Source organism: Buteo buteo, chromosome 27 (genome assembly GCF_964188355.1).
Source record: "Buteo buteo chromosome 27, bButBut1.hap1.1, whole genome shotgun sequence".
NCBI classification, from domain to species: Eukaryota; Metazoa; Chordata; class Aves; order Accipitriformes; family Accipitridae; genus Buteo; species Buteo buteo.
The window spans coordinates 506,019-533,100 of record NC_134197.1 but is presented as its reverse complement, the minus strand read 5'-3'; the positions used below and the strand labels follow the sequence as shown (position 1 = coordinate 533,100).

Below are 27,082 nucleotides of genomic sequence, written 5' to 3'. Positions count from 1 at the left end.
CTCTCCATTGTAGACATTTACCTTTGGAGCAAGGAGCTGGGAAGGTTTTCTTGCTGATTATAAGCCCAGCATTAGTATGCAGATGAAAATGCAAATCGGCCTAGATGAGACTTCCTGGACGGCAGTGGAAGTCAAGGATTTAATCTAGCCTGATCCTGGACATAGTTTAAGCTCCTCAAAACAAGAACACACAACCTGATGCGAAGATTTCATCTCAATAAACCTCCCTGTCAACAAGCTCCAGGAGCCTTTGTTTGCCTTAGCAATGATGTTCAGGCAGAGGTGAAGTGCTTGGCACCGGTCCCCATGCCCGAGAGCATCTCTGCTCTGCTGCCTCAGCAGCACCCAGCCCCTGCCTCTGCCCTGGCATCCCTCTGTGCTCCCAGGCCGTGCTGCTGCCCCCCCCAGCACCCCCAGCTGAACCTGCTCCTCCGAAACGCACCGGCCTGAGCCTTCTGCCAGCTCCCCTAGGCCGCCGGTGACTTGGCTGGACCCTCTCCCAGCACTGTGGTCATGGGCAAGCGTGCTTGCTGCTGCCTTTCAGAGACCTTGGGCAGCATCTTCCTCTCTCTTCTGTCCACCTCATGTGGCTCATGGGAAACCTCCAGGTCCCTTCCCAGGAACTCGCCCAGCTGTCTGCTGCTGCGGACCGGGACATTTACTCTGAGCTGTGCTGGAGTCCTGACTTGGGCGAATGAACTGCATCCCTCTTGAGTTTTAGTATTTCATCGTATAAGAAACTAATTGTCATCTCTGTGCCAGGTTCTGGGATTTCTTCTGCCAAAGCCTGCCCATTTCCCTTCACTATAGAGGCCAAAGCTGCGGAAGAGCCGACCAAGCCCAAAATTTTGATCAGAGCTTGCGGTGGCTCGTATTGCCAGCTACGAGTCCCCAGATCCAAACAGAATTCATGGGCTGCAAAGTCCACGCACTGCCCAACTGAGGGCACTTGGGGCAGATCCAGCGGTGACGCCGAGCCTGGTGGCTGCAAGGGTCAACGCTTCCGCACTTCCCACGTGAGAGGTGCAGCTCGCACCCCGTGGCGTGGCAGAGCCGCAGCCAGCAGCGGGGCAGGGAGCGGGTCTCCTCGCTGCCCGCGACTCAAACGACTCTTTTGCCAGGCTGCGGTGGGGCGATGCGCTCGTCTCTGTCCCAAGGGACCTGTAGGAAGGCACATGGGGACGCCGTGCACCGGCATCCAGGGATGGCATCTCCCGTGCAGCAGCCTCCAGGCCGTGAGTGCAGTCAGGCTGCTGTTCTCCGGGCAGCAGGAGAAGGGCAGGCTGAGGGGGAAAGGCTCAGGCATGGAGGAGCAGCAGACCAGCCTACTTGATAAGTGAGCACTTAATTAACCTCTATGTTAAAGGCCCAGTCCCCAGGAGCTGTACGTAGGAGCTGTGGGGACAGGAAAACTTCTTCGACAAGAACAAGCAGGGAGACTGTGGGCTTCCCAGACCTTCCTTCCAGAGCTGGAAAGCCTTCACACCAGGAGCACGAGCCAAGAAATGCTGGCAGCGCCAGGCAGCTGAGCACAGCCCTCACTGCTCCATCCTTGCGCATAAATTACCTCCAGGCTCTGAGCTAAACAAAGGGCCCTGAAATAATTCTGCATTTTAATAAAGTCAGTGTTCGTGCCACTGTCGTCCTTACAGAAAGGGAATTTGCATTTCTTTCTGCCAGCTCATTCTGCACAGCCTGCTGGCACTGGAGATCAGCCACACTCTCCTGCACTCCCCACCAAGGACTAAGTTATGTTTTGTTGCTTAATCACTGTAACACCAGGAATGGAGGGTGGAGCTGCTCTAACCTCCCAGACGAGAGCGTGCACCAATATCTCAAAAGCCCTCGAACGTGCAAGTTTGTCTAAAAAGCAGCACTCTCCAAAACACTTCTGCTGGTGACCGCGCATCTCCCCCAGCCTCCCTGCGGCTGCTCTCCCGCCGTACCCTGCGGGCAGGCTCGCACCTGATTGACCCAGGAGCCAAGGGAGGAAGAGCTGCCACTTGCACTTCTGGTCTGTATTTCTGTAAACTCTGGAAAGAAACGAACTGCGGCTTCTCCCTCCCAAGGGAAAGGCATCCCCCCTGGGCTTAGAGCCTGTCACTAGCTGTGCCTCCGGCGGACAGGACAGCACGCGGTGAGCCGGTGAGCTGCCTAACGTAACGGTGCTTCCCCGTCCTGGGACCATCTGCCGCCCCAGGGCAGCAGGCAGAGCGCAGCCGGTGCACTTGTTCTCCATGTGAGCATCACTCCTCACATGCGTCTTCGCAGACCCCCATGCTGGACACACGGGCCGTGGGGGTTTGTCCACTCTGGAGGCCACTGCCTTTCCCCGTGGGAGGTGAGACTGGGGCTGAAGCGCAAGCGTGTCCTGCCAGGGGCTGTGGGGCTGCAGCAGGGTGAGGGGCGCCTGCCTGCTCCTGGGGGCACCCCGCATTTTGTCACGGTCTGCTGAGGGTCCCTCAGCCCAGCCCAGAACTCTGTCCCTCCGGCGCAGGATTGCTACGAGCTGAGCAAAGCTTCGGCTGCCTGAGCAGCAGCGGTCCCCCGAGCATCTCTGCTGCCTGGGCAGGGTGGGTGCGTGGGGCTGGCAGCGCCTCCTGCCGCATCCCTCTCCTGCCTCCACCTCCGTCCCGCTCCCCTCCGCTGCCAGGGGCTCCCGCTGCGGGGGAAAGCCGTGATCGGAGCTTTCAGCATGTTCAATTACTGTCAGTTAATGATGATTAATTTACAATTAAGGGCCTCTAAAGGGTAGTGTGTGTGTGTTAAATAAATATTGATCTTTCATTTGTGGCCACAGATATATTACCCCAGTTACGGGAAACGCGGCAGTGGCAAGAGCCGGGCTGCCTGCGCTCCCAGCCCCGGCACGGGGCGAGCTGCCCCGCAGCGCCTCGAGCTGATGGGCTCTGTCAGGGAACCAGGAGCTGCCCGGTGCAGGAGGGTTCGGCTCAGCCTCGTCCCAGCCGGGAGCTCTGGGTGCTCAGGGGTGGACGAGGATCGCTTTGCCGGGGGTGTTTCAGTATTGACTGCAATTGCGTGGTCCTGTTTGCACTTGCAGAAAGCGTGTGAGAGCAGGGGGGGTGCTGGGAGCTGGCAGTTTTCCTCTTGCACAGCCCGTAATTGGCCTTGTAAAATAAACAAACTGTCCAGAGCTGTTACGGTTTCATTAGGAGCCGGACGACTTAACAGACTCGTCACTGAATACCCAAGGTGTTTCGGCTGTGCTCTGGAGTCTTTCTGGCTGGCATGGTCGCGCCACGGCGCGGGCACGCAGGCCACGGCGCGTGCCAGGGGAGGGCAGGTGCCCTCGGCATCCTCTGCAAAGGCACCGTCAGGAGATGTGACCTGACGCCTGTCGGCGTCTCTGGTGGGGCTTGGCGAAGGTGGCCGGGAGAAGCCCCGTCTCCGCAAAGACGTCCATTGGAGGCACCGCGAGGGGAGGAGGCAGCGCGGACTCAGGGCTTTGGCTTTCGTCCCGGTGAGCCCCATCCCCTGTGTCACTGTCCCTCTTCGGTCTCCCTTGCCCAGCCAAACCGCCCCGGTGACCATCTCCGAGCCGCGGCTCCTCTGCTGCCCCGGGCTTCGCCGTGCCCTGCGGGCACTCTTGCCCTCGCTCAGCAGAACCGGCTGTGTTGCGCAGCTCCTCGTTTCAGGCCTTGAGGCACAAGAATTGCCACCAGTCCAGATGACTGTCATTTTCTCATTCTGTCATGCATGCCTATAAAGTTTTCTTTATGTCAGAGGGTTTCCTGACATCTGTCTGACTTTTCTGTCTGTAATGAGTGCAGTCTCCAAGATGTATTCGCCTAAAAATCTTTTACCAGTTAGCTGCTAGCTATACAGCTCTCCACATTTTCCAATTTTATCACTGTTTTTAACTTGCATTTGTAACTGCTTTGTTGGGCTAGCAACGGATATCTGTGTGTTATTATTCACATCAAGATCCAGACTAAGCTTCTGGAGAGACCTTCATGCAGGGTACCATGGGGCCCTTCCCAGGCCACCACCATTTAAAGGATGTCTGGAAATGACAGGTAAGGCAGCACTAAGGGTCCCAAACTGAGGAACGTGCCTGAGCTGCCCTGCCTCCAGCACGTGCTATGGCCAGCAGCTCCTGGGAACCACCACAACATGTTACACTGGGAGAGGGCGAGGAAAACAGCACAGGCAGAGGTGGAGCATGAAGACCAGGGACCGGTAACTGTTGGAAACATCCGCAGGAAACAGGGTCATCTCCTTTATATTATTTTTCTCCAGCAACATAAATTTAGCATAGTTGCTGCTGTATCATACACTGCTGCATCCCATATGATGGCAGCATGGATACAGCCATCCATGCAGATGCTTTTGCACCCATGCAAATCCATGTGGAAGGACATTCAAAGGCTCTGTGCATCCTCTCACATATCAGTGAGTGATATCCGCAGCCCTGAGATTTTTTTTTCCTTTAAATTTCTTCTGATTTCCCAATATCTGGTACTCAGGAGTCCAGAAAAATATCTAAACATGGTGCAATCCATCCCAAATAAATGAAGGCCATTTCAACAGGCACCAGAGCCAGCATGTCCTGAATGCTGGAGCTCAGTGGGGATTTTCGCAGCACCATAAAACTCTTCTTTCCCATCTGGGAATCTTTTCCACAGGTAGATGATTCAGAAGGTGGGACTGCCATCCCACCCTACCTCCAGCCATGTCCCAGGCAGTATCTGAGTGATCTCTGCTCCTTTTCCCCAGCACATTCCCAATCACCATTCCCTTGCCAGGAGCTAGTCTCCCTTTTCCTCTGCAGTGCATCTCTTGGAAGCAGGCTCACAAGAAGAATATTGTCTCTGGCTTTCTCTTTTATTCGAGGCATGCATTTAAAATGATGCTTTTGTTCCAAATGAATGAGTTGATTCATTCAGAAGTGCAGTTTCTGTTTTTGAATCAGCAGAGCTGTTTATGCTCATAGTGTCCATAAAACTGTTATTTTAGTCCTGACACTGATGCTTATGAATAAAATTTAGATCTCATTCAGAAGTACATTAGCTGTAGCTATTTGGCTTCTTGTTAAAGCATTAATTTTTATTGAGAAGACTACATTGCCAAGCAGCTCCTTCTGCATCTTGCAGCAAACTAAGTACCGTAAAGCCTAGACTTCGGTAAGACCAAATTAAAGCATGTGCCCCCCCCCCCACCCCAGTAGCCTTGGGTCTAAAAGTTCAGTTTGTGGCTGGTTTTGTTCTGCTGCTGGATCACGGTGGGAACTTCCCAGTTATGCTGGGTGAACAGGGGAGACTGGAGCAGATGTGCCATTGCTCAGGAGGAGGTGTTCAGGGTCTGCTGGAGCCATCAGAAAGCTGGCACTGCATTGCTGCTTCATGACGGACTGGATATCGGGTGTACTGGAGCCAATTAGCTCTCCCATGTATTTATTGCACTTTTTTGCTTGAAGCAAGCTGTTAAATGTCAGAAATACTTTAGCATTTTAGCAGAAAGATAATTTTTTAATAGATTCCACCTACAAAAAGGAGCTGACTGGCAGAATATTAAACTCAGGGAGATTTATTTTTAATCCGTGCCTCCAAACAGCTTGAGATAACCATTTTTGCATTGCTCCTGGCTGATTAATACTGCTGTCCCTTGCCTGTCCTCCTCACTTGGTGCTGTGGCAGCTGTGGCCTCTCACATCCCATTAACCTTGTCTGCAGAAGGGACACCTGGCCAAACTGAAGAATTAGCTCTTGTAATTAGGAATGTAAACATCACACACTGCCTGCTAACATCCCCATGTCCCATCCCTGCCTTCTCCTGGTGCTCGTTAGGGCATGGTACCTCCAGCCGGGCTCTTCCCGTTATCAACTTCCTACACACCAGCTTCCAGTAGTTTCTAAATTAACAGGCATATAAACCCCAAATCAAGTCAAAAGTAGCTTTAGTTCTTCAAAGGTTGAGATTGGTGTTTTGTCAGTGCTGATTGCACTCTAGGAAAGGGCAGCAGCAGTAGTTGGTAGTGTTTGCCAGGACTGTGTGGTAAGTCTTGTCCTCTTCCTTAGAGGAGCTAATTGGTGCCCTTGACTTGTGTCTGGTACCAGTGGAGCAATAGTATCCTTAGCAATGGGGATGTTTATATCCTGGTTCCGTAAGCTGATGGCACAGCATCAGGCCAGCATGCCACGTGCTTCCACAGTGAAGCTACCTGAGGTGACACAGGGATGCCCTCTTGCCACCTCTGCCTGTGGTCCTACTAGGTTTAATTTTTAGCCTAAGTAGTCTCAGTCTGTTCTCAGCACCAGTAGTAACTCCCTGATGCTGGATGGAGCAATTAAGTCATTGTTCGTAATACAGTAGCTTCTGAAAATTAAGGTGACTTTATTTGTTTCTCAGTAATATAATGAGCTATTTTGAGTGATGCTAGATTTAATGGCTAAATCAATATGTGTATTTAGTGTTAGGCTTTATTTTAGCACTAAGTGACATGAGATAAGCAGACTTAGAGAGTGTTAATTGGTTTGTGTTTAGCATTTACACTAATCAGAGTGTGCAGTGCTGCCCAGGGCTCTTCAGCACTAGTAATTCTGTTTATCCAAACCATGAATTGTTTACTCTATTGACTGGAGTGGCATCAGTCTGTTTTTTCACTTACTTGAATGTTACACCGCATGTGTGAATTTAACGGAGAGTCCTGGCTAAGCCTAAGCTATGCTGCGCATAGTGTGTATGGGGAAAAGATGGCTAAACAAACCCTAAAGAAGACAAAACATTAACAGGCACCTATATGGACGAAGTCACTACATGGAGATTTCAGTATTGCAAGTAAATGGGTTTATTTTCCCTTTGTGGCTGGCATATTTCTCTACCTTCATTTTGAGGGTGTGCATAAGGGAAGATGAGCCTGTGTTCCCCTTCCCAGCTCACTGCCTGCTACAATCAAGACAGAGCTCCCGTCACCCCGTTTATTGGATGAATCCACCAACCCTGCCAAGCCCTCATTACCAGGGTCACAGTGCTCTGTTTTCATGAACCAGACATGGGAGATGGGGTTTATCAGCTGAGATGCTCGGGCTGTGCTGCCCAAGGAGGGTTCCTGCCCAGGTCTGCCAGGTGGTGTGGACGTAGCCTGCGGGGTCTCTCCCAGGCGCGAAAGCGTATGATGTGCCAGGATCCTCCTCCGCAGTTGTTGCTGAGCTGCCTGGCCCAGGCTCGTGTCCGTCTCGCGCTGACGGGAGCAGATGTCTGGGGAAGAGCCCACTGGAGCATCCTGAGAGCCGATGCCAGTGGCAGCACACCATGGCCAGCCTGCGCGCACGGTATGGCTGCCTTCAAAATGGTTTGGAAACAGCCTTGCCGCTGCTCTGTTCCCATCACCTGGCTCTTTTTTAATAGAGTTGCTTTTGGATCATTTAATTTTTATCTAAACATTTGCTTCCCAGCTGAGGTTTTGGAGAGCACAGCTCTGAGCCCCTGGAAATAGAGCTGTCTGCTGGAAGCGCTGACAACCCTTTCTGGGTTGCTGGAAGCTGCCTCCTGAGCCATTCCCAGGGACCTTCCCTGCTGCAGACCCAGGGCTCGCTCTGTTACCAAACCCCTTCCCCTTGCAGCGGGGCAGGTATGACTTACAGACGCTGGTGGCTTGTGCAGAGCCTGCGATGTCGTTCCTGCAGCAAGGATGCTCTGTATGAGGAAGGTCACATGCGCCACAGGCTACTCCTTCTCCTGGCTGCTCTAAGCTGTACTGAGAGGTAGAACAAGATGAAATCCCTTTTATTTTGCAAAGTGCTATTTTATTGATTTCTGCCAAACAACCCCTAATTCGGTCACGGTGCCCCTCCAGTGCTGCTGCCCGGGAGGGGAGTGTGTGGCCACGTGCAGCGGGGGAACGGGGGGGAAAGCCCAGAGTCGCTGTTATCTGGAGCTGCAGCAGCGTTTTGACAGTTCCCGAGATGGACGTTAAATCACTTCTGCGAGGGAGAGTGAAGGGATGTCACTCGGGCTCGGAGAGGAAGCTCTGCTGTACCGATTGCACTGACTGTGTGATCCGAGTCAGAATGAGAATCATAAATCTTGATTATTCTCTGTCTCAGCTGATTTGAACCAAATGCCTTGGACAGGGATATAGTTCACATCTCGCTGAAAACTGCAAAAAACTGATTAAATGTACAAACTGATATAAATAGCACTCTATCTGTGTTAATGCCCAAACTGTCACTGCTTGGGGAGAGGATCCTGTGTGGATGGGGCTCTGTCCCAGCCCAGAACAGCTTCCTGGGTATTTTCAGAGGCGGCTTTCTCCCTACTGCCATTTATTTTAGTACTTTGTTCCTGCGATGCTGGCTGTTATTATGATGCTGTCAATTACAGCTGGCATCTCTGATTCTGATTGCACTTTGCTTACAATTAAGCATCCTATAGAAAAATGGAAATGCTGGGTCATTAACATAAAGTAATAATAAGGTAAACCGTTCAATTATGGAGGAAAAAACATTTTGAATAATAAGGATATTGTATGCCTAAAAGACATTCATATGCCAGTGTATTACCATTTTTGCATACATAATAAATGAACTTAAACCCCAAAATAATCGGCAGAAGCAAATAATAAATAGCTGTGCCCTCGGCAACAGCCTGGCTGGCATTGCTCCCTCCTGGGGCAGAAGAGCAGCTCCTGGATGGGAACGGAGGAGTCTCGGATCTGTGCGGTCCTTGGTGGTTACTTTGGGGGATGCCTTGGCCACCGTGGGGCTTGTCTGATGCTGGGACCAAGGTGGTGCAGCGTCACCTCTCAAGGCCTCGAGGGTGCTCTGGGGACTCAGAACTGACACAGCCAGCTTGCCTGGGGTGCTGAGCGGGAGAGATCGGGGGCTGCAGGGAAGAGGCAGTAAAGGGGGCCGGGGCGGTGGTGTTCACTGCTGCCTGGTAATGGCGAGGGAGGGCAGCGGGGCTCTGCCCAGGGCATGTGCTGGGCGCCTGGGGCTGGATGCGAACGCTGCCCCGCTGTAGATTAAAAAGCGGGATACTGTGTTTTGGACAGCTGGGAGGTTAATGCAGTCGGGAAGACCTGGCCCCCAGTGTCTATGTGGAGGGGTTTGGGGCTGGCTTTGCTACCTCCAGCATCTGCTGTCGCCTCCCTGCCAGAGCCCGTCCTCCTCAGCCCGCTCCTCCTCCCCGCCTGCCCCTGCGTTCAGCCGCTCTGCCTGTGGCACCAGTGGGCCTGCACGGACCCGTCTTGTCTACAACTAGAAGTAAGACAAGTAGTTGCACACGTTTGAAGACTGGGGGGCTGCGCTTCTGACCGGCCAGGAGCTCCTATGGCCACCTTTACTGGTGGTTTTGTGCCAGACCTTTCTGTGCTGGTGGGCTGAGGGTCCTTCTCCTTCCCCTGGCTGCCAGCGGTGCAGGAGCTCAGCAGCGGGATGTGTACAATTACTTTTGTTATTCAACCTGTTCTGCAGATATCGTTCCTCTGTTGTCCCTCCGTAACAATTCCCAGCCTTTTAGCTGTTGATGGCTCGCCTATTACTCTGGCACTGTGTTAGGATAACATCCAGATACATCTGAAGTGTGGAATTTATTTACTGTTTTTCCCTGAAAAGCTTTTAGCATGATACAGCAGCAGTACTTTCACTTAGGCAGCTGTTATTGTCAGGGTTTTTTTCTTGGTAGAAGTAAATTTTCCAGAAGATGAAAAAGGACTCCTCGCAATGTATAGCTCCATACTACTACATTTTAATATTCTATTTTCATGGCCTTCCTTCTCAGGAAGGGCCGATCTTTGGGAAACAGGAGTGGTTTGATCTGCCCAGTTGAGTGAAATCAGTATTTAAAGTGAACTGGGCTGTGTGTATAGCACTCTCTTCCTCAGCTGTATCTTTTCCATATCAAACTGGCTTTTCCAGGAACCGCAGCCAGCAATATCAATAGCATGTATTATCAACAGTCTTGAAACTTCCACAGATATTACTTAGCAGTCAGCAAGGCAAAGCTGGATGGAGATGCTTCTGCGTGGGTGCCTGCGCAGTTCCGCACAGACGCCTGCCAGCCGCGTTCGGGGCAGGAGGACGTGGCCAGCTGCACCGGGGCTCCTGCTGCACGTCTGAGGTGAGTTCCCACCTTGGGAATGGGTCTTCCCAAGCAAGTGGGAAGGGAAGGTCTGCGATGGCCTGCTGCCAACAGCGTGCACTGGATCTAGTGTTTCGGAGAGGATTTCTGTCCTGCAGGCATAGGCCAACACGTTTATCGGCATTTCACGTAGTTCACGCCCGTTTTATCTGCGGGCGTGCTGGGGACTGGCACGTGGGCAGGCACGGCTGCAGTCCTGCGGCTTTCCCGAGGTTGCGGAGCGGACTGGGACAGCCAGGGGAGCACGTGCGTGCTTGTACGTGCCTCAGCTTAGCTGGCCTCTCAGCCCTGCTTGGGCACCAGCGTGCAAGGGGAAGGCGGAGGGAGCCCCGTGCCCCTGCCAAGCCCCGGGTACCGACCCCTGGCAGGGGCTGCTCCTGCCCGAGCTCGGGGAGCGGGGGCTGCAGACGGCTTTCCAGGCCGATCCAGGCGGTGACAGCTCTGCAGCACACAGTAGGTTCGGCTGATCTCAGAGACAGGCAGTGAGGTTAGCTCGCTTGTGTCAGGGATTTTCCCCCCCCCCGGGAGGTTTTCATCCCACTCCAGCTGTATTAGTACTTTCCAAGCAGGTGTAGGGAAGGCGCTCCACCCTGCTCCCTTCTGCTCTGCTGCTGTCCTCACTCAGCCCCGTACTGAGCATTAGCACGTGCGTTCCCAGAGCCTGGAGGTGCAGGTGACACCCTCGGGTTGGCCACGTCTTCTGAGCAGGCAGGGGAACGGGAGCGGGGAGAAACAGGAGCACCGCCGTGCTTTGGAGGACCCACTTGGCAGAGCAAGCTGCCTGTGACTGAGACGTGGTATTGGGACGCCCCAAGTTTTTCAGAGCTAGTTTGTATTTATTTGCTCATTAAAGAGCTGCTGTTTGCTCCCCAAACTATCTGAACTCCTTCTGCAAGACCAAGCCTCCCTTGAGTGTGGAGCTCGCCATGGTTACACACGGTCCTGAGGGTGGGCATGCTTCTTTTTGGGATGGCTGCTTGCTTTCTTAGCCCTAGGATTTATACCAAGTCATGGATGTCCAGGTCTTTTCCCTTCCTCCTATGACAGTGAAAAATGAATGAACTACCACTCAAGGGACATGTACCCATACATTGAAGGGAAACCTGGACTCGGAACAGCCTACCTTGACGTGAACATCCTCAGTGAAAGGAGGCAGGACTCACCACTGCCTCTGTCAGCAAGCCCCGGTTCCAGCACGTGTGTGAGAGGCAGGGCACTCAGACTAGTGCTGCTTTGCTATAACTGTGATTAATACAGTAATTAAATCTGGTAGATGACACTGAGACATTCCCAGTGAATAGGATCACAGCGCTTCTGGAGAGAACGGTAGTGAGGCTTCGTCAAAACAGTTTTGACTGCAGTGGTGTTAGAAATATGCATTTCCAGCTTTTTTCACAACTTGTTTCATGGGTGAGCACCGACCAACAATAAATCTTACACTAAAATTGGAGAGATTGGGCCAAATTTATGCCTGGTAAAACCAATGTCACACCGAACACGCATCTCCATCCACAGGACTGAGATTGCTTTGCACAGTCGAAGCCAAGTGGTGCCGAGGGCCGTGCTTGTGAGCCACCCGAGATGGTGTGTGCCGGTGCAGATGTGCCGAGCACTTCCAGCTGTGCCAGAAGCTTGCAGAGCTCTGGTGGCTCTTTCTAGGCAGGCTGCTGGACCAGGCCAGGCAGCTCAGGAGTCAGGACACCCCTATGCATTCACCGTGGTTGCTGGTGAGGAAGGCGGTGGTTAAGGGCACCCCCCATTAGGAAAGCGGTAAAATCATAGCAGCACTGTCTAATCTGAGGCTGTCCAATTTGTGTGTGAGCTGTGCAGTCAGATGGGCAAGGGATTTCGGCACAAGGCAACAGCCATATCCCAGAGGAGATCCACTTGAGCAAAGAACAGAAGAAAGCAAGATTTAGCATTAAGATCATAATTTCAGATTGCATTGTGCGAGCATCAACAATCTATATACATGAGAGTCTTTGGGGAACACAATGCTGTAATAGCTATCCAAGCCAGCCTGAACAGCGAGGGTTATTTTTAATTGCAACTGAATGGATCTAACCTTGTGATGTCTGTTCACAAAGCATTGCTGGATTAATACAGGTTCCATAGTTGCTTCTGCTAAAAGACTTTAATGGATCAGCTTAGTTCTCTGCTCCATGATTATAGCATTCTTACCCGCCTATCATGCATGAGCCAGATGGTCCCAGTGAAATCAGAGCATATTTATATTTTTGTCTGCTACTCAGCCAGCTGCCCACTGATTTTGTTGCATAGTGGTAGGAGGAGAGGAGCCTTCCTGGGTGAGGTTCACCCACCTCTTTCCCTAGCCCCAGTATCTCCCTCGCCTCCTAAAATGCATCGAAGGAACCACGGAAGGGTTCTCTCCCCAGGGCTGCCTGGGAGGCTTGCCTGGCTGGCCGTGGAGGGCAGCCACGCTCCCACGGCAGCAGTGCAGCGCTGTCTCCTGGCATGGATTCATCTGCTTCCCAGTGCACACGGGGATGTTTTCAGTTCTATTGGCAATGAGAGCCATTAAGAAGGTACAAGTACTAAAGAGATCCTGAGCAATGCCTATAAAATCTCTGAATCCCTGACAGAATCAATAGCAGGCTCTCAGGAGTAACTTCTTATCCAGGCCAACTTAAGCACATGCCAATGAGTCGTTAAAGATTTTGCATTTTGTGGAGACACAGAATCCCTTTCATTGCGATTGTTGGACTCCAGACTGGGCGAGACGATGAAAAATCACATTAGAAATAGACTGTACTCCAATGGCATTTTCCTCAGCGTCTGGGAGGGCGGCTCGAATGGTGCGGCATCCTTCCTCCGGACAGGTGCCCAGCCAATGCCGGCGGTGCCCTGCGAGCCCGGGCTGCCTGCACCGTCGCCGGAGGGGAGCCCTGTCCTTTGCGGTTTGTTGCAACGAGAGGCACAGACCCCTCTGGCCTTGTCTGCGAGGCAGGCAGAGGTGGAGGAGCAGGAGAGGGAAGGAGAGAGCTGGGGAGCCGTGTCCCATGAAATGGAGGTCCCGAGGCTGGACCTGGGATGCAGCCGAGCCTCTGCGGCGTCCTGAGCTGTGCCCCGCTACGCACGCTTGCCTCCTCTTGGATAACTTTGCTATTGACACAATTTCCAATTTGGCGTTTTGGTTGCCGTAGCAACTCGATGCTGCCATTCTCTGATCAGATCAGCTCGCCGTCAGTCAACACCGCGTTAGCACCTGCGTTGGTATGGCAACACAGGACCATTCTCCATCCTGGCTGAGCTGCTGCGGGAGGGACGGCTCCAGGCGGCCCCCGAGGGCAGCGGCAGCGCTGGGGGCACAGTTGGCCCTGCTGCGGGGCGGTGAGATGCTCCCAAGCCCGGGCTGCTCCTTATTCCCCTGGCTGCAGCGGGAGCCGGGGCTGCCCCCTGCTCCGGCCGTAGTGTCCTGGGCTCCCGAGTCCTGCAGCGGCCTGGGAGACGCTGGGGAGAAGCTCAGCGGGGACGTGGCTGACACGGAGCAAGGAAGTGTCCGTGCAGTCTCAGACTGCCCCTCATGAGAGTGTTTTGCGTGGACACCAAATGGCTTTGCAAACTTTGGGACAAGGGAAAGCTGCTCATCTTGGAGAGGGAAACCAATGGTCCCCAGGCAGCCCTTAATTTGGGGTATTAAGTCCTGCAAGAGCAGAGCTCAAGTCACAGAGAAGGGTGGTTCACGCCCTTCTCCCACAGCCACCACCTCCAAACCATTAAACTCTTTCAGCGGGCCTCCTGGGGGAGATTTGTTTTGCTTTAGCCCCAGTCTGAACTGGCACCCACTTTTCTGAAAGTGCTTTACAATTTGCGTTTAATGTTTTTTAACCGACATGTGCAAGCCATTTGAATTAGAGCAGTATGAATCTATTAGGCAGCGACAGATGCAAGTTTTGTGTCTCTTATTAGAAGGGATTGGATTCTGAGGTTTAGTGATGTGCAAAGGATTGGACTTTGGAGAGATTAAAATTATTTTCAGCGTTAAGCACAATATTTCTAAGCTAATGCACTCAGTCTTGAATATAGATTCACAGACCAAAAAGATTATAAAACATTAAACCTATGTAAATTCAGCTGTAAATTTATGTTTGAACAAATTCAACGAGAGATTTGACTTGGGGGCTTACAGCAAATAGGTTCTGCTTTTAATGCGTATTGCAGTCTTCGGTTGCAATGCCATTCTCCCCTTGAAAGTCCCACGCCTGCTGAATTACTGGTAGGTCACAGTTGACAGCTCAAGCGATTATACCAGAATGTGTTAATAATAAAAAGGAAAATGACTTCATGTTTGTCTTTTCAGAAGACAAAAGCAGATGTTTGCTCTACCCTGAGGAGCAGCAGAGATGAGCTCCATGGGCAGGTGACACTGTTGCAGCACCTGGCCGTTGCCTCTTTTGGATAGCAATCGTGCAAATCCATGTCCTTCTCTGCGGTTCTCCAAGCCCTGGGAGTTGCTGTGAACTTTTTTTTCTCTTGTTGAGAACATGAAAATACAGTTAACAAAGACTCCTTTTGAGTGGGATTGCAGGAAACCTGCAACATCGTGAACAAGCTGCCTACACAGAGATAAATGACAGCTGTGACTGAAGGAATAAACAAGATAATCTGGATTTAAATAAACCACAAGGGGATTTTGGCAACATGCAAATTCACAAATTTATAAAATGTATCCTTTGAAAATAAAGAGCTTGTCTGAAGCCAGCAGTTAAGAACAATTACTACAGCACATTTTCCCAATGAGGGCTTAGAGCTGGCCTTTGCCACAAACCGGAGGAGAGTGGGAGCCAGATGTCCTGCCCATCGCCGCACAGCCGCTGGGTGCCAGTTTTATGCACAGAGAAAAAAACTTGAAGAAGTGACGCAGCGAGTCCCCTGTCCAACTGGGGAGCTGCAGGAGCGGTGGGGGTGCTGGGGAGCACGCAGAGCAGCGTGGCCCTCCTTAGCCGCCAGGCCACAGCACTGAGGAATGAACAGGAAAGGAGAGAAATATCAAAAGCCCAAGCAAGCACCCAATAATACATATTTGATCATCTGCTTGGAGGACCAGGTAATTCCTGGATCCAAGCCCAGGAATGGCAATAAAAGTTTCATTTTGACATTGCACAGCACAGAGATGCTGCTACCAACAAGCATGAAGAAATGACGCCCATCCCTGTAACCGAGCAAAGGAGTCGTTAACGCAGGATGGCGGTGGAACTCCTTCCAGTGGCTTGTTGTCATTGCCCCCCTTTTTCAGATGGGTAGCGATGGAGACAGAGGAGGGGCGGGAGGTGAGTAGAGGCCAGTGGCAGGGCCATGAGTAGCCGTGTCCCATTCCAACGCTTTACCTCCAGGGCTGCTCTGCAGAGGTGCGTCAGGCGTGGTCAGCAGCGTGGCGGTGCCTCTTTATCAACCAGCCTGGCATTGAAAGGGGAAGGAACGCTGCAAGAAAAGCCAAAGCGTGTCCAAGAGGCTGTGCAGTCCTCTCCAGGAGCAGAGCCCTGGCGCAGCACTGCAAATTGCTCTGCAGCAGCCACCGGAGGAGAGCGATCCGGAGCGTCGCATCCTGCCCAAGCACGCGGAGCTGGTTAGCATTCTGTCGGCACGCACGCAATTAGGGCCAGAGCACATGGCAGCAGCTCTGTGAAGGTTAACTGCTCTGAGGAGTACTCGTGCCGTGCCAGAGACTCGGCTGCTCCAGGTTTAACACCCTTGTTATTCTCGACAACAGGAGCCGGTGGTGCCGTGTATTGTTCTCTGCTGCGCGCTTGGCAACAGCTATTGTGTGCAGCAGGACATGTGCAGGGCGCGCTGGTTCTTGGGGCTGACAGGCTCAAGCCTCCTTCACAGCTGCCTTTGCACAGTGGGAGCTCAGCAAGGCAGTCCATATGCCTGCCTAGGAAAGGCAGCACTCAGAAGGTAACTCTGAAACAAGGCAGAATTTGGGAAAAAGCATTTCTGTGCGTGCATCCCAGAGCTGCAGTAGTTCTGGTGCTCTGCAGGGCCGGGGTGCCTCGAGGACACACTGCAGCTCCCAATGTTATCCTTAAAACCGTACAGCAAAAGCTGAATCTGCTTTTCCTCCTCTTTTCCTTGATCGCTACTTCCCTGCTGTCTCTTCTCAGTGTCAACCTATCTATCCATTTGTCTTTATTGTGCATGGAATTAAACAGTCCTTAAATGTGGCAACACTTTCAGATTATTAGCTCTGCAATTTCTTGGCTCCTGTTTATTGTGATAACATCATCTGAAGGGGCTGTTGTAATTAATAGTTTGTTCATGCTTCTTTTATAAACCCCTGGTGTGTTTGTTTTATACTTGAACATCAGCCACTAACACTTGCTTCCAGTGTATTGTCTGAAGTGTCCCCACCACAGAGAAAAGGCTTAGAGGTTTGGGGTTTTTTTTGCAACAGCTTATTGAAACCATAATTTAAAGTAAAGACTAAGTAAGTATAATATTAAAGGCAAGACAGAGGGGACCAAAATCCTTGTTTACAAAACTGTCCGTGAAGGAGCTATTGCCATGGCATGGCAGTGCCTGGAAGGAGAGGGAGCCCCGCTCCTGGCTGTCACCCAGCCCCTGCGAGCAGCAGGATGGGCAGGCGCGGCGGCATGGGTGAAGGAGAGCAGCAGTATTTTCTCTGAATTCTGATTAATTTTTATCTCTTTTAAAGCATTGTCGTCTAAAAACCCACAAATCACAGCCACAATCCATAATACAGAGCAAAGGAAGGCTTGTGCAAGCACCAGGTCCCTGGGTACCTGCCCAAATGTCCCAGGGGCTGCAGACAGCTCGCAGTGCCAGGGAGATGCTGGCTGGGGGGAGCCGGATCAAATGCACTACAAATACCATCAGTAACACCCTCCGGTCTCATTGCACAGCCAGAGCATTGGCACAAGGGGCAAGGGTCCAGCCAGCCCCCATTTGCTCTGAGCTTTTAGTTTGAGACTGCACAGGCACTTATTTGCAGAACAGCATCTTGTCAGCTAGGAGAGAGACCAGATACAAAGATGTATTACAAAAAAAAAATAAGCTAGTGGCTGTGGCTAGACCAATTCACACTGCAGCTGAGGTGCTAAGTAGCAGCGAGTGGTGATAACTAAGCCTGGGAGCTCCCCCCGGCCCCTCTGCTCCCCAAGCTCCTTGCTGCAGAGCAGATGTGCTGGTGGAGGCAATGCTCCGGGTGGGCTGGGGCAGGTCTGCCTCTGCGATGCAGAGGGTCAGAGCAGACAACAGCAATGGTCCCCTCGAGCCCTATTGCCTGAGAGTCCATTGCTTGAAGTCTAGCAGAGCTTTTAGCATCTCATAGTTGCCATATTTTGACATTTGACAGCCTGTTGCATGCTGCCAGGGTGTCTGATTCTGAGGAGCTGTCATGGTTTAACCCCAGCCAGCAGCTAAGCACCACGCAGCCGCTCACTCACTTCCCCCTCCAAATGGGATTGGGGAGAGAATTGGAAAAGAAAGTAAAACTCGTGGGTTGAGATAAAGAGAGTTTAATAGGACAGAAAGGAAGAAAATAATAATAAAATGACAATAATAATAATAAAATAATTGGAATATACAAAACAAGTGATGCATAATGCAATTGCTTACCACTTGCCCAGTTAGTTTCTGAGCAGCAATCTGCCCCCCCCCGGCCAACTCCCCCCAGTTTATATACTGGGCGTGACGTCCCATGGTATGGAATACCCCATCGGCCAGTTTGGGTCATCTGTCCCGGCTGTGTCCCCTCCCAACTTCTTGCACCCCTCCAGCCTTCTTGCTGGCTGGGCATGAGAAGCTGAAAAATCTTTGACTTAGTATAAACACTACTTAGCAACAACTGAAAGCATCAATGTGTTACCAACGTTCTTCTCATACTGTATCCAAAACACAACACTATACCAGCTACTAGAAAGAAAATGAACTCTACCCCAGCCAAAACCAGAACAGGAGCATACACCAGCCAATTCTGCCTTTGCTGGTCCCTCCTTCTGCTCAGACAATTGCATAGGAAACCCAGCTTATCCTGTCTGAGACAGCACAAACAAATGTGCGGTGCTGATGCGCAGTGTCAGGGTAATTGAACACCACAGGGAAATGGTGTTTGGTGCTTGCCTGACAGTCCAACACCATTTGCAAGGTAGAAGGACTTTTACACGCTGCTCCTTCTCCTGTTATCCAGTCCACTGCTGTCTCAGCTGATGCTCTCTTCACTCAAATATCAGAGCTGCCTCCTCCCGTTTCCCGTAGTGCCACACGCCACAGGTTCACTGCAATCCTGTTGGTCTGGTTTGATGCTCTTGTCTCAAAGCACTGATCCAAGCTCCCAGCAGCAGCCGCAGGAGCAGTAACGACAGCCCCAGGTCGGCCCTCCCCAGAGCTTTGCCTCCGTTACCAGCTCAGGATCAAACATGCCCCTGGCCTGGAAGGGATGCTTTGGGAGAACCTGCAGGGAATGGAGACCTTAGGTATTCCTGTGGAGAGCTGGCAAAGGGAGCATCAGAGCTGGTCCAGCCCCTTCAAGCTTTACCATGGTGTAAAATGAAGGTTGGGATAGAGGGAGGGGGTGGAGAGCTCCGTACTCCCACCCTTGCGGAGCAGGACAGCAGTGAATATAGAGCCGGCACGAAGGATAAACACTGGCCAAGTGCTGAGGAACAAGTCTATGGACCCTGTTGCTGCTTGATGTCATTGAGCAGCGAACTTAGCAAGACACAGGAGGGACTGGACACCTCTGTGCATATTAACCTTATCTAGAGTTGCCGCTAACTACAGAGATTGGAAAGCTATATTAAAACTTTCTACTTCAGGACTCATTAAATCTTCAGTGATTGACAGCAATCAGGAGGAAAGGAGCATGGGCAGAGTAATCCCATAGCTGGTTGAGAGATTCTCCGTCCTTCCTTGGGGGCTCCCATTTACTGCCTGGTGTCAAAGACAGGCGACCTGGCAGGAAAACTCCCAGTCACCACCCAGGCTGCCGTACCTCTGTCCCTGGGGGCTGGCAGCTCCGGTACTCTGGAGGTGCTCTGGGTGTTAGCACAGGACAGCAAGCAGCAGGGTAAAATGTGGTCTGCAGCTAGGTTGTGATAGAATCTGTTAAAAAGGAAATGCATACAAATTACTAGCTATAACTGATGATAAAATAACTATTTTGTGGAGCAAGGAACAGAAGAGTAACACATTGATTTTGGTAATTAATGGTTCAATAGAAACCTGTTCTAGGAACGCCCTGGGCAAAGTCACTGGATTGGAAGCGCCTTTATTCCCTGGTCTGTTCTTTGCCTCACTCCTCCACGTGTTCTCCGAGGCTGATTGCACAGCCCCGAGGACAGCCACAGGCACTGGCTCCTGCAGCTCGGCTGCCGCTCCTCCTCGCAGGCTCCTACTCTTTCTCTGGAAGGTCTTTGGGGCAGAGATTTTGGCTCAGACTGTGTGCAGTGCTCATCCCAACAGGGCTGGAAACCGCCTCCAGCCACTGCTAAAGTGGTTTCCAGTGCCAGATGCTGCCCTAAGCGCTGGAGCGTGGACCCTGGTGAGATCGACGTAGCACCACACCTGAGTGGCGCTCGCTGGAGGAGCAGGTTGCAACGTGCAGACGACTGCAATGGCTAAACCTCAGACAGCACAGCCAGGAGTGGCATTGCCTCCTGGCATCCGGGTGGATGATGGATGGCGCAGCAGCAGGAGGGAGGCGGCAGCGCTGCGAGAACTCTGCCAGGTTAGGGCTAGATCAGATGTGGGGGGAGAACCGCAGCCAGCAATATCACTGTGCTGCTCGTGCCTCTCCAGGCAAGCGAGTGAGTGCAGCAGAGGGTGGTGACAGTGGGGAGTGATTGAGCCCCTGCGGCTGAGTGTGTTCGGAGCAAAACACCTGATCCAAACAGAGCCTGGTAGCAGGGAAAGGGAGTCATTGTTCAGAGGTCCTTGCTGGCCTGCTCTTCGGTGCCGTTTCTCTAAACAGCTTTTACAAGATAGTCTAGCTTGCCGCGTTGGCTGCTGGCACGGGCTCAGGGCTGGGTCCCACCAGTGAGCCGCAGCTGCGATGCTGGGCCCGGGGTGTCTGGTGCTGCTGTGGGGAACGGATGCCCTGTGATCGTGGCCCTCGTCCTCGCTGGAGGTGGATTGCTCCCCCTCCTCCACTGCCGGCAGTTAGCACCCGGGCTGCAGAGCGGTCGCACAGAGCAGTGCTGCCGGGAGCCACCCCCAGCAGCCCCCAGCCCTCCTCCCGTTCAGACCCCAGCTCTCCTCCTTCCTTTCACCACTCTGTCACATCAAGAGCGAGACCTAGTTTCCATGCAGAAATTTTAGCCTTTTGGCTCCAAGTTTGTTAAGCGATATTTAAAAAATAAAAAAATCAAACAGGAAATTTTACACAGCCACGCTTGGATTTTGTGGGCAATGCAGAAAGGACTGGTGCACTGCAAGCTTGCTGTGCATGTGAAGGCAGTGCCTGCCAAGGCCAGTGAGTGGGACTCTGCAGCGGGGAGATTTCTGCAGTGGGTCATATCCTGAAATTGAGGGTTATCTTTGGCCGGTTGCTCTCAAGACATGCTGCTGAGTGAATGCAATTTCCATGGGAATACAAACACCAGTCAGAATCATGCAGAGACTGAGCAGTCAGGTCAGCCCCGGTGCAGCCCTGGGAGCTTGGCAGGATGCCCTTGCAGGGTCGGTCCCCAGCCACTGCTCCCTGCGGCCAGTGGTGCCAGTGCCCGGCTGGCTGCTGCCCCCGGCCATGGCGGCAAGCTGGAGCGTGGGTACTGCGTGGCGCTGGGGAGGGGAAACCCTGGTCTGGCCATCAGTGATGCTCTCCTGTCTGTCAGACACTTTTGGAGAGCAGCCCGGAGCACTTCTGCTCCAGCCGTCCTTGGGGCAAGTGCTGCCTGCCCACGTGCTCAACCTCCCGGTCTCATTTTCTGTGCACATCCCGTGCATCACTCCCTTACACAACCAAAGGGCTCAGCCAAAGGGCACCCTATTTGTACAGCAGTGGGCACCTGAGGACTCAATCCCTGATGACTCTGTGGGCCTTGCTGTGATGTGGATAGCCATAAAAGATGCTTCCTTCCCACAGGGCTGTTAAATCCGGGTGCTGGATCCCCCCCAGGAAAGCCAGTCTGTAATTCTGCAGCATCTGCAGTCCCCAAGTGCTTGCATCCCTCTTAATTTGTTCAGGCTTTTCTTAAAGGAAAAATACCTCAACATGCATCGTTGCAGCTGATCCGTGCTCCTTGTGTATCACTGCTGCTCAAATGGCTGATGCAAGGCAAGGACAAAGCACCAAAGTGCTCCGGGCAGAAGGCAGGACTGCAGACGCCCCACCATGTTGGGAAGGCAGCTCTGGCAGGGCACGACGCTGGAGGGACGAGCTCCCTGGCAGGGCCTGGCTACCGGCATGCTGGCCCTGAAACAGGTGAGCTGGAGTCCTGCAGCCCTGCTCCCCACAAACCCCCATTGCCAGGACTCAGCTAGAGATTTTTCAACAGGAAAGATGCTGACTGCAGGAGAGGGGAAGCCATGGGACCCACCGGCCTCTTCACCCAAGAATGGTGAAGACGCAAGCAGCCCTGTGGCAGCACCAAACCCACCTTTGCTCTTGCCTTGACAGAGACCCAGCACCTCCTCCAGCAGCACTTTGGCAAAACAAGCCCAGCTGGATGGATTACACCAGCAGTAAATACACAAATTACGGAGAGCTTTAAAGCAGGCTGATGCATTTAGCAGTCACAAAGACGAGGCAACACTGACAGGCAAATCTAGCTGGGCCTTGCCTGACAGCCACTTCTGCTTGCAGACTTCAGCTGCGTAATTCCTGAAATGGCTGTTTCCTGCGGCTCGGCGGTTTGACGTCAGCATCGCTGCGGTTGACAGTGCCCAAGGTGCTCTTACAGAACCATTTCCAGCCTATTCACATTGTTTTCTCACCATATGTTGGTACTAAAAATAGTTGCAATATGAAGGGATAATCCTGTAAGACCCTGAGCATCACCATCCTCCGTGTCTGCTGCAGGAGACCTGGCCACTGCCGCCAGTGCTTCCCGCGATTAGTGACCCCGCTCCTCCTCATGCCTCCCAGGCAGCAGCACCATCAGGGACCGCATCTTCACGGCACATTAGTCAACAACGGGTTAAACTATGCTTCGTGTGGGTGTGCCTAGGTACAAGTATTTGAGAAGCTTAAGATAAAAATATTGTTAAAACACACTTAAGAAGCACCCAATACTGTGCCTGTAAAACCTTTGAACAGGCACACTGTGGGTACAGAAAGCCTTGCATGGGCGCGCTCTGACAGACGCGGCTGTACACGCAGCCGCCGCAGCTCCGTGGCCGCCTGCGTTGTCTCACCTCACCCGGTGCTGGGAAGGGTGGCGGGGGGCTGGCAGCGCTTCCCCCACACTGCCCGGGTCAGCGCCTGCACGGGGTCACTGCTGGCAGGCGAGGCGGGTGTTCCGCAGCTTTTGGGATCCAGCCGGTTTCCCACTCGGGCATCTCTATTGCAGGTGACATAGCGGGTGCCGGAGCGGAGCCCTGGGGGCAGGGGGCACGGCGGCAGGGCTAGGGCTGGCCACGGCCACGGCCACGGTGCGTGCAGGAGCAGGAGATGGGTAGCTGCCTGGCTCGTGGCACTGTCCTCCAGCCTCTCCAGCACTCAGCAGCCAAGGAGGTGTGAAAGAGGCTGTAATGCTCTTGCAGGGACATCATTTAATACCTTCCGGCTTGCTATGATAATCTTTAACTGGGGGCAGCTGGGACAAGCATTTACCTCTTCATTTTCTTAGATATAAATGCTATCTTGCTGCAGTTTCATTTTACAATATGGTAATATGCTATCCAGGAAAGTCTTGCTACATGCTAATTTATCCAGTAGGCAAATTCCTTTTGGCTAATAAAAGTGCTTGCACAGGAAGCTCAAAACCCAGCAGCAATTAATTATTGACAGAGCATGTGAATTAGAGATAAAAGAAAAGTCATTCTTTCTCACACACAAGATAGTAAATAAATTTAATTATTGTACTAGAAGCAAGGGATCTTATTCTGTATTAAGTTTTATTAGCTGAGACATTTAAAAGCATGTCATCATAACAAAAAGGTCTTGTGTAATCCTAACTGCACCACTCTGGTACAAGGCTCTGAAGTGAATAGGCTTAATTGAGCAAATGGAAGCAGATGGCTTGCTGAACAGACAGGTATTGTACAGGTTTATTGTCAATTAACTTTTGTCTACATATGCCTATGGCGAATTGACTGTATAATGTGTTACCAAGGCTGATTTAACACTTCAGGTGCCCACCATGTCCAGGGTCCGAGAAGAAACAAAGCCAGAAGTGCTTTGGTCCCTGGGGCCCACAGGTGTGGCAGCATCCCTCCTTCTGAACATCCCGACAACACCTGCATGGGGCAGGAGGGACACTGAGGTGTCTGGCCATGCCTGGCACCTTGCTAACCACCCGTCCTCTGCTTCTGCGCAGGAACGTGATGCCCAAGACGCTGGACGGCCAGATCACCATGGAGAAGACCCCCAGCTACTTCGTGACCAACGAGGCCCCCAGGCGCATTCACTCCATGGCCAAGGACACGAAGCTGATCGTGGTGGTGAGGAACCCGGTCACACGGGCCATCTCGGACTACACGCAGACGCTCTCCAAGAAGCCAGAGATCCCCACCTTTGAGGTGCTGGCCTTCAAGAACCGGACCCTGGGGCTGATCGATGCCTCCTGGAGCGCAATCCGCATCGGGATCTATGCCCTGCACTTGGAGAACTGGCTCCAGTACTTCCCCCTCTCCCAAATCCTTTTTGTCAGTGGCGAGAGGCTCATCACTGACCCAGCTGGGGAAATGGCTAAGGTCCAGGACTTCTTAGGCCTCAAGAGGATTGTGACAGAGAAACATTTTTATTTTAATAAAACCAAGGGGTTCCCCTGTCTAAAGAAGCCAGAGGACAGCAGTGCTCCCCGGTGCTTGGGCAAGTCCAAGGGTCGAACTCACCCCAAAATAGACCCAGATGTCATCCACAGACTGCGGAAGTTTTACAAACCCTTCAATGTCATGTTTTACCAAATGACGGGCCAAGATTTCCAGTGGGAGCAGGAAGAAAGTGATAAGTAGAACCATGAAATCAGGAAAAAAGTTATTTTCTTTTGAGATGGAAATCATCATTAGAGACCCAAAAGTCACTGGGGCTAGAGGCTCAGCCTTGTGAGCTCAAGACTCTTGCGCTGTCAGGGTTGCAGCCAAAGCTGCCCCGCGTTTCCAGCTCTGAAACCTTAGTGGCACGTCACCTTGGGTTGCATTTGGGCTGTCCCCCCTGTGATGCTGAGGGGGATTAGGGGGTGGGTGGGAGGAGGAGGAGGCAGAGGGAGCAGGGTTCCTCAGGGTGATAGGATGCTTCGTGTCAACATTTCACTGCTGATGTCCCCCTTGGAGCCAGGCAGGCAGGACCAGCACCACCTGCCATGGCTAGCTGAGCGGGAGGGTGGCTCACAAAACCCCGCAACACCGGGAAAAACCCATAGATTTGATTTCTCCTGCCCTGGCTGTTAGTTTTGCCCAGCAGCATCAGATCTGGTAAATTCAGGACACGTGCATTCACATGCACACTGGTATTTGTGTGTGGAAGGAATAAAGCCAGTTATGCTGCAAAGGAACTATGTACAGAAACTTCATTTGCACCAGACATTTCAATTACTTGTTGCACTAAAACTAGTATTTACCAAGTGCCACAAAACACATGGGCCCAATTCTCCTCTGACTGATGGGTGTATCACCACTGTTGGAAGAGAGTCATTCCTGCTTTGCTGGGCTGCTCAGTGAGATCAGAACCGGGGTCTCACAGCCCAGCCAGGCTGCTGAGGTGCGTTGCAGAGCCACGTGTGCCCATGCAGCACCCCCCAGCAAGGCCATGCTGTGCCCTGCTCCGTGGTTTGGAGCCAGGCGTTCCTGGTGGGAACCGAGGGGCTGGCTGTAGGGCAGAGGCATGGGGGACAGCCCCAGCGTAGGGTCTGGGCAGGGCTGACTGTCGGAGCCCCTGGCACTGCCCTTCATTTGCACCTTGAAAATGAGAGCTCTGCTGCTTGCTGTTGACAGCCAGGTTTGCGAAATGGGGAAGCAGCCTTCATCTTTACTTCAGAATTACAAAAGAGCAATTAATTCCCAGGGCGAGTGCTGCTCTGTGCAAAAAATGTGTGCTTTCTAGTGGAAATGACCACGTCAACCAAATTTGCAAATCCTGGTAGAAACTGTAGAATAAACCCATATCCCAACTGGATCCTCCAGCAACGTGATGAGAGCTGCATGCTGGAACCAGTGGAGAGCAGGCCAGCAGCACTTTGACACAGCTGCGCTGTTTCCATCTCCATTACTGAGAGAAAAACAGAAAGAGAGGGAACAAAAGGAAGAATGCAGATCTCCTGTTGCTGAAATGTTCCCTTCGCATGGGTGATTTCTAAGGGCACTCAAATATTGCTGGCCGCTTTCTTTGTTTTAACGAGTGGTAAGAATGCCTCCCTGGTGGAGCATAGCTGTGTGTGAGTCCCCTGTCCCCTTCCAGGTGGGTCCCTGGCTGTTGGAAAGCAGCAGAGATGCAGCGTGAGATCGCTGTGGGAGGACCAAGACTCAGTTTTGATTAAGGTGGCAAGAAATCCCTGCTGATCCAGCTAACCAAAAGAAATCACTGTTACTTTGGGTAACAAGCTGAACCTGCTTTGAGTTTCATGGCCTGTTGTGTGGTTCATTATGCCATGAAGTGGTGCTGGTGCCTTGGAGTGGATGAAAAAGAGCTGAAGCCATTTGGAAAATTTACACCATGGGCCATGCTGGAGGGGCACCGCAAGGTCCCTGCTAACATCACGTCAGTTCCCATTAGCCTGATTAGATTTAAAAACAGCTCCTGACATAACATAGCTTTTCACAGTCCCACAAATCCTGAAATTATTACATGAAAATTGGAAGTATGTAATAGGAATAATTTTACAGTGTTTCACACATTATTAAAATGTCAGATCAGATCCTAAGTGAGAACTGTTGTTACACAATTTGGTGCAAGCTCGATGGATTCAGTTGGAGGATGAGGGGCTTATTGAGGCCCAGTGTCCAGGCTCCTCACCGGAGGGATATCCAGAAATTTTTGCCTGTTCCCATCATGCTGCAGCCCCGACGCTGCAGCGGGCTGGCCCTGACGGTGCTGAGCGGAGCCTGCCGGTGGAGACGGCGGGACGGGCGGCCCTGGCTCCCTGCCGGAGGGGCTTGGCTCCGTCAGGACGCCATCCCAGGTCGTGGCTTGGCCGGGACCTGGCGGGTTGGCGGCTGCGCGCAACCCCAGCTGTTGGGGCCATCAGCGTGGCACTGCGCATTGCCTTTGTGGCGAAAGCTTGGACTCTCTCGGCCCCCATCCACGGCTTAACCGGGAGCAGGTCTTCACCGCGCAAGGTCTCCTTGAGCTTGAAAGAGCCCCTGAGAACGCCTGTCCCCAGCCAGCAGGTCTCCCTGCCCACCCCAGCCTTGGTCTGGCCCGGTCCGGCCCGGGCACTGCCCTGTGTCTGTCTCCCTGGGCGGCTCGGGCTGGCTTCTCCCGGGAAGAGCCTCCGGTCCCCGACTGCCATCAAGCCACCGTCACTCTTCTCATCGTGCCCCTCGCTGGAGGGACAGGAGGTCGGAAAACGCCTGTTTGTCTGAGAATTACGACCCAGTGAAGCGCCCCCTTAGGGAGGCCATGGCGTGCGGCGGGGCCGGGCAGGAGCGTCCGTCCTGCGCTGGGGCGAAGCACAGTTGCGCCTGGGGCCCAGTCCTGGAGCTGGAACAAGGCCCTGGAGCAGGGATGCGGAGGAGGGTCCTGCAGGAGGGCTCCCGGCGCTGGGCTCCAGAGCACGACGCAGCCGGCCCCGGCCCCCGGGCCCCCCAGGAGGGGCCACCCGACGGTTTACAGAAGCGGGACGGGTGGTGGGAGGTGCTGCGCCTGCCCCGGACTCTCCCTCCCGTTCGTTCTGCCATATAT

General features: G+C 52.7%; 1 protein-coding gene across 1 annotated transcript in view; it reads left to right on the top strand.

Annotated features, from left to right (window-relative positions):
- HS3ST4 (heparan sulfate-glucosamine 3-sulfotransferase 4) overlaps positions 1-24,492 on the top strand; it is a 65,513-nt gene extending 41,021 nt beyond the window's left edge. The window contains exon 2 of the mRNA XM_075058364.1: positions 23,562-24,492. Within this exon, the coding sequence (XP_074914465.1) occupies positions 23,562-24,198 (637 nt within the window). The 3' untranslated portion in view covers positions 24,199-24,492. The remainder of the gene's footprint in view (positions 1-23,561) is intronic.
- The last annotated feature ends 2,590 nt before the right edge of the window (positions 24,493-27,082 follow it).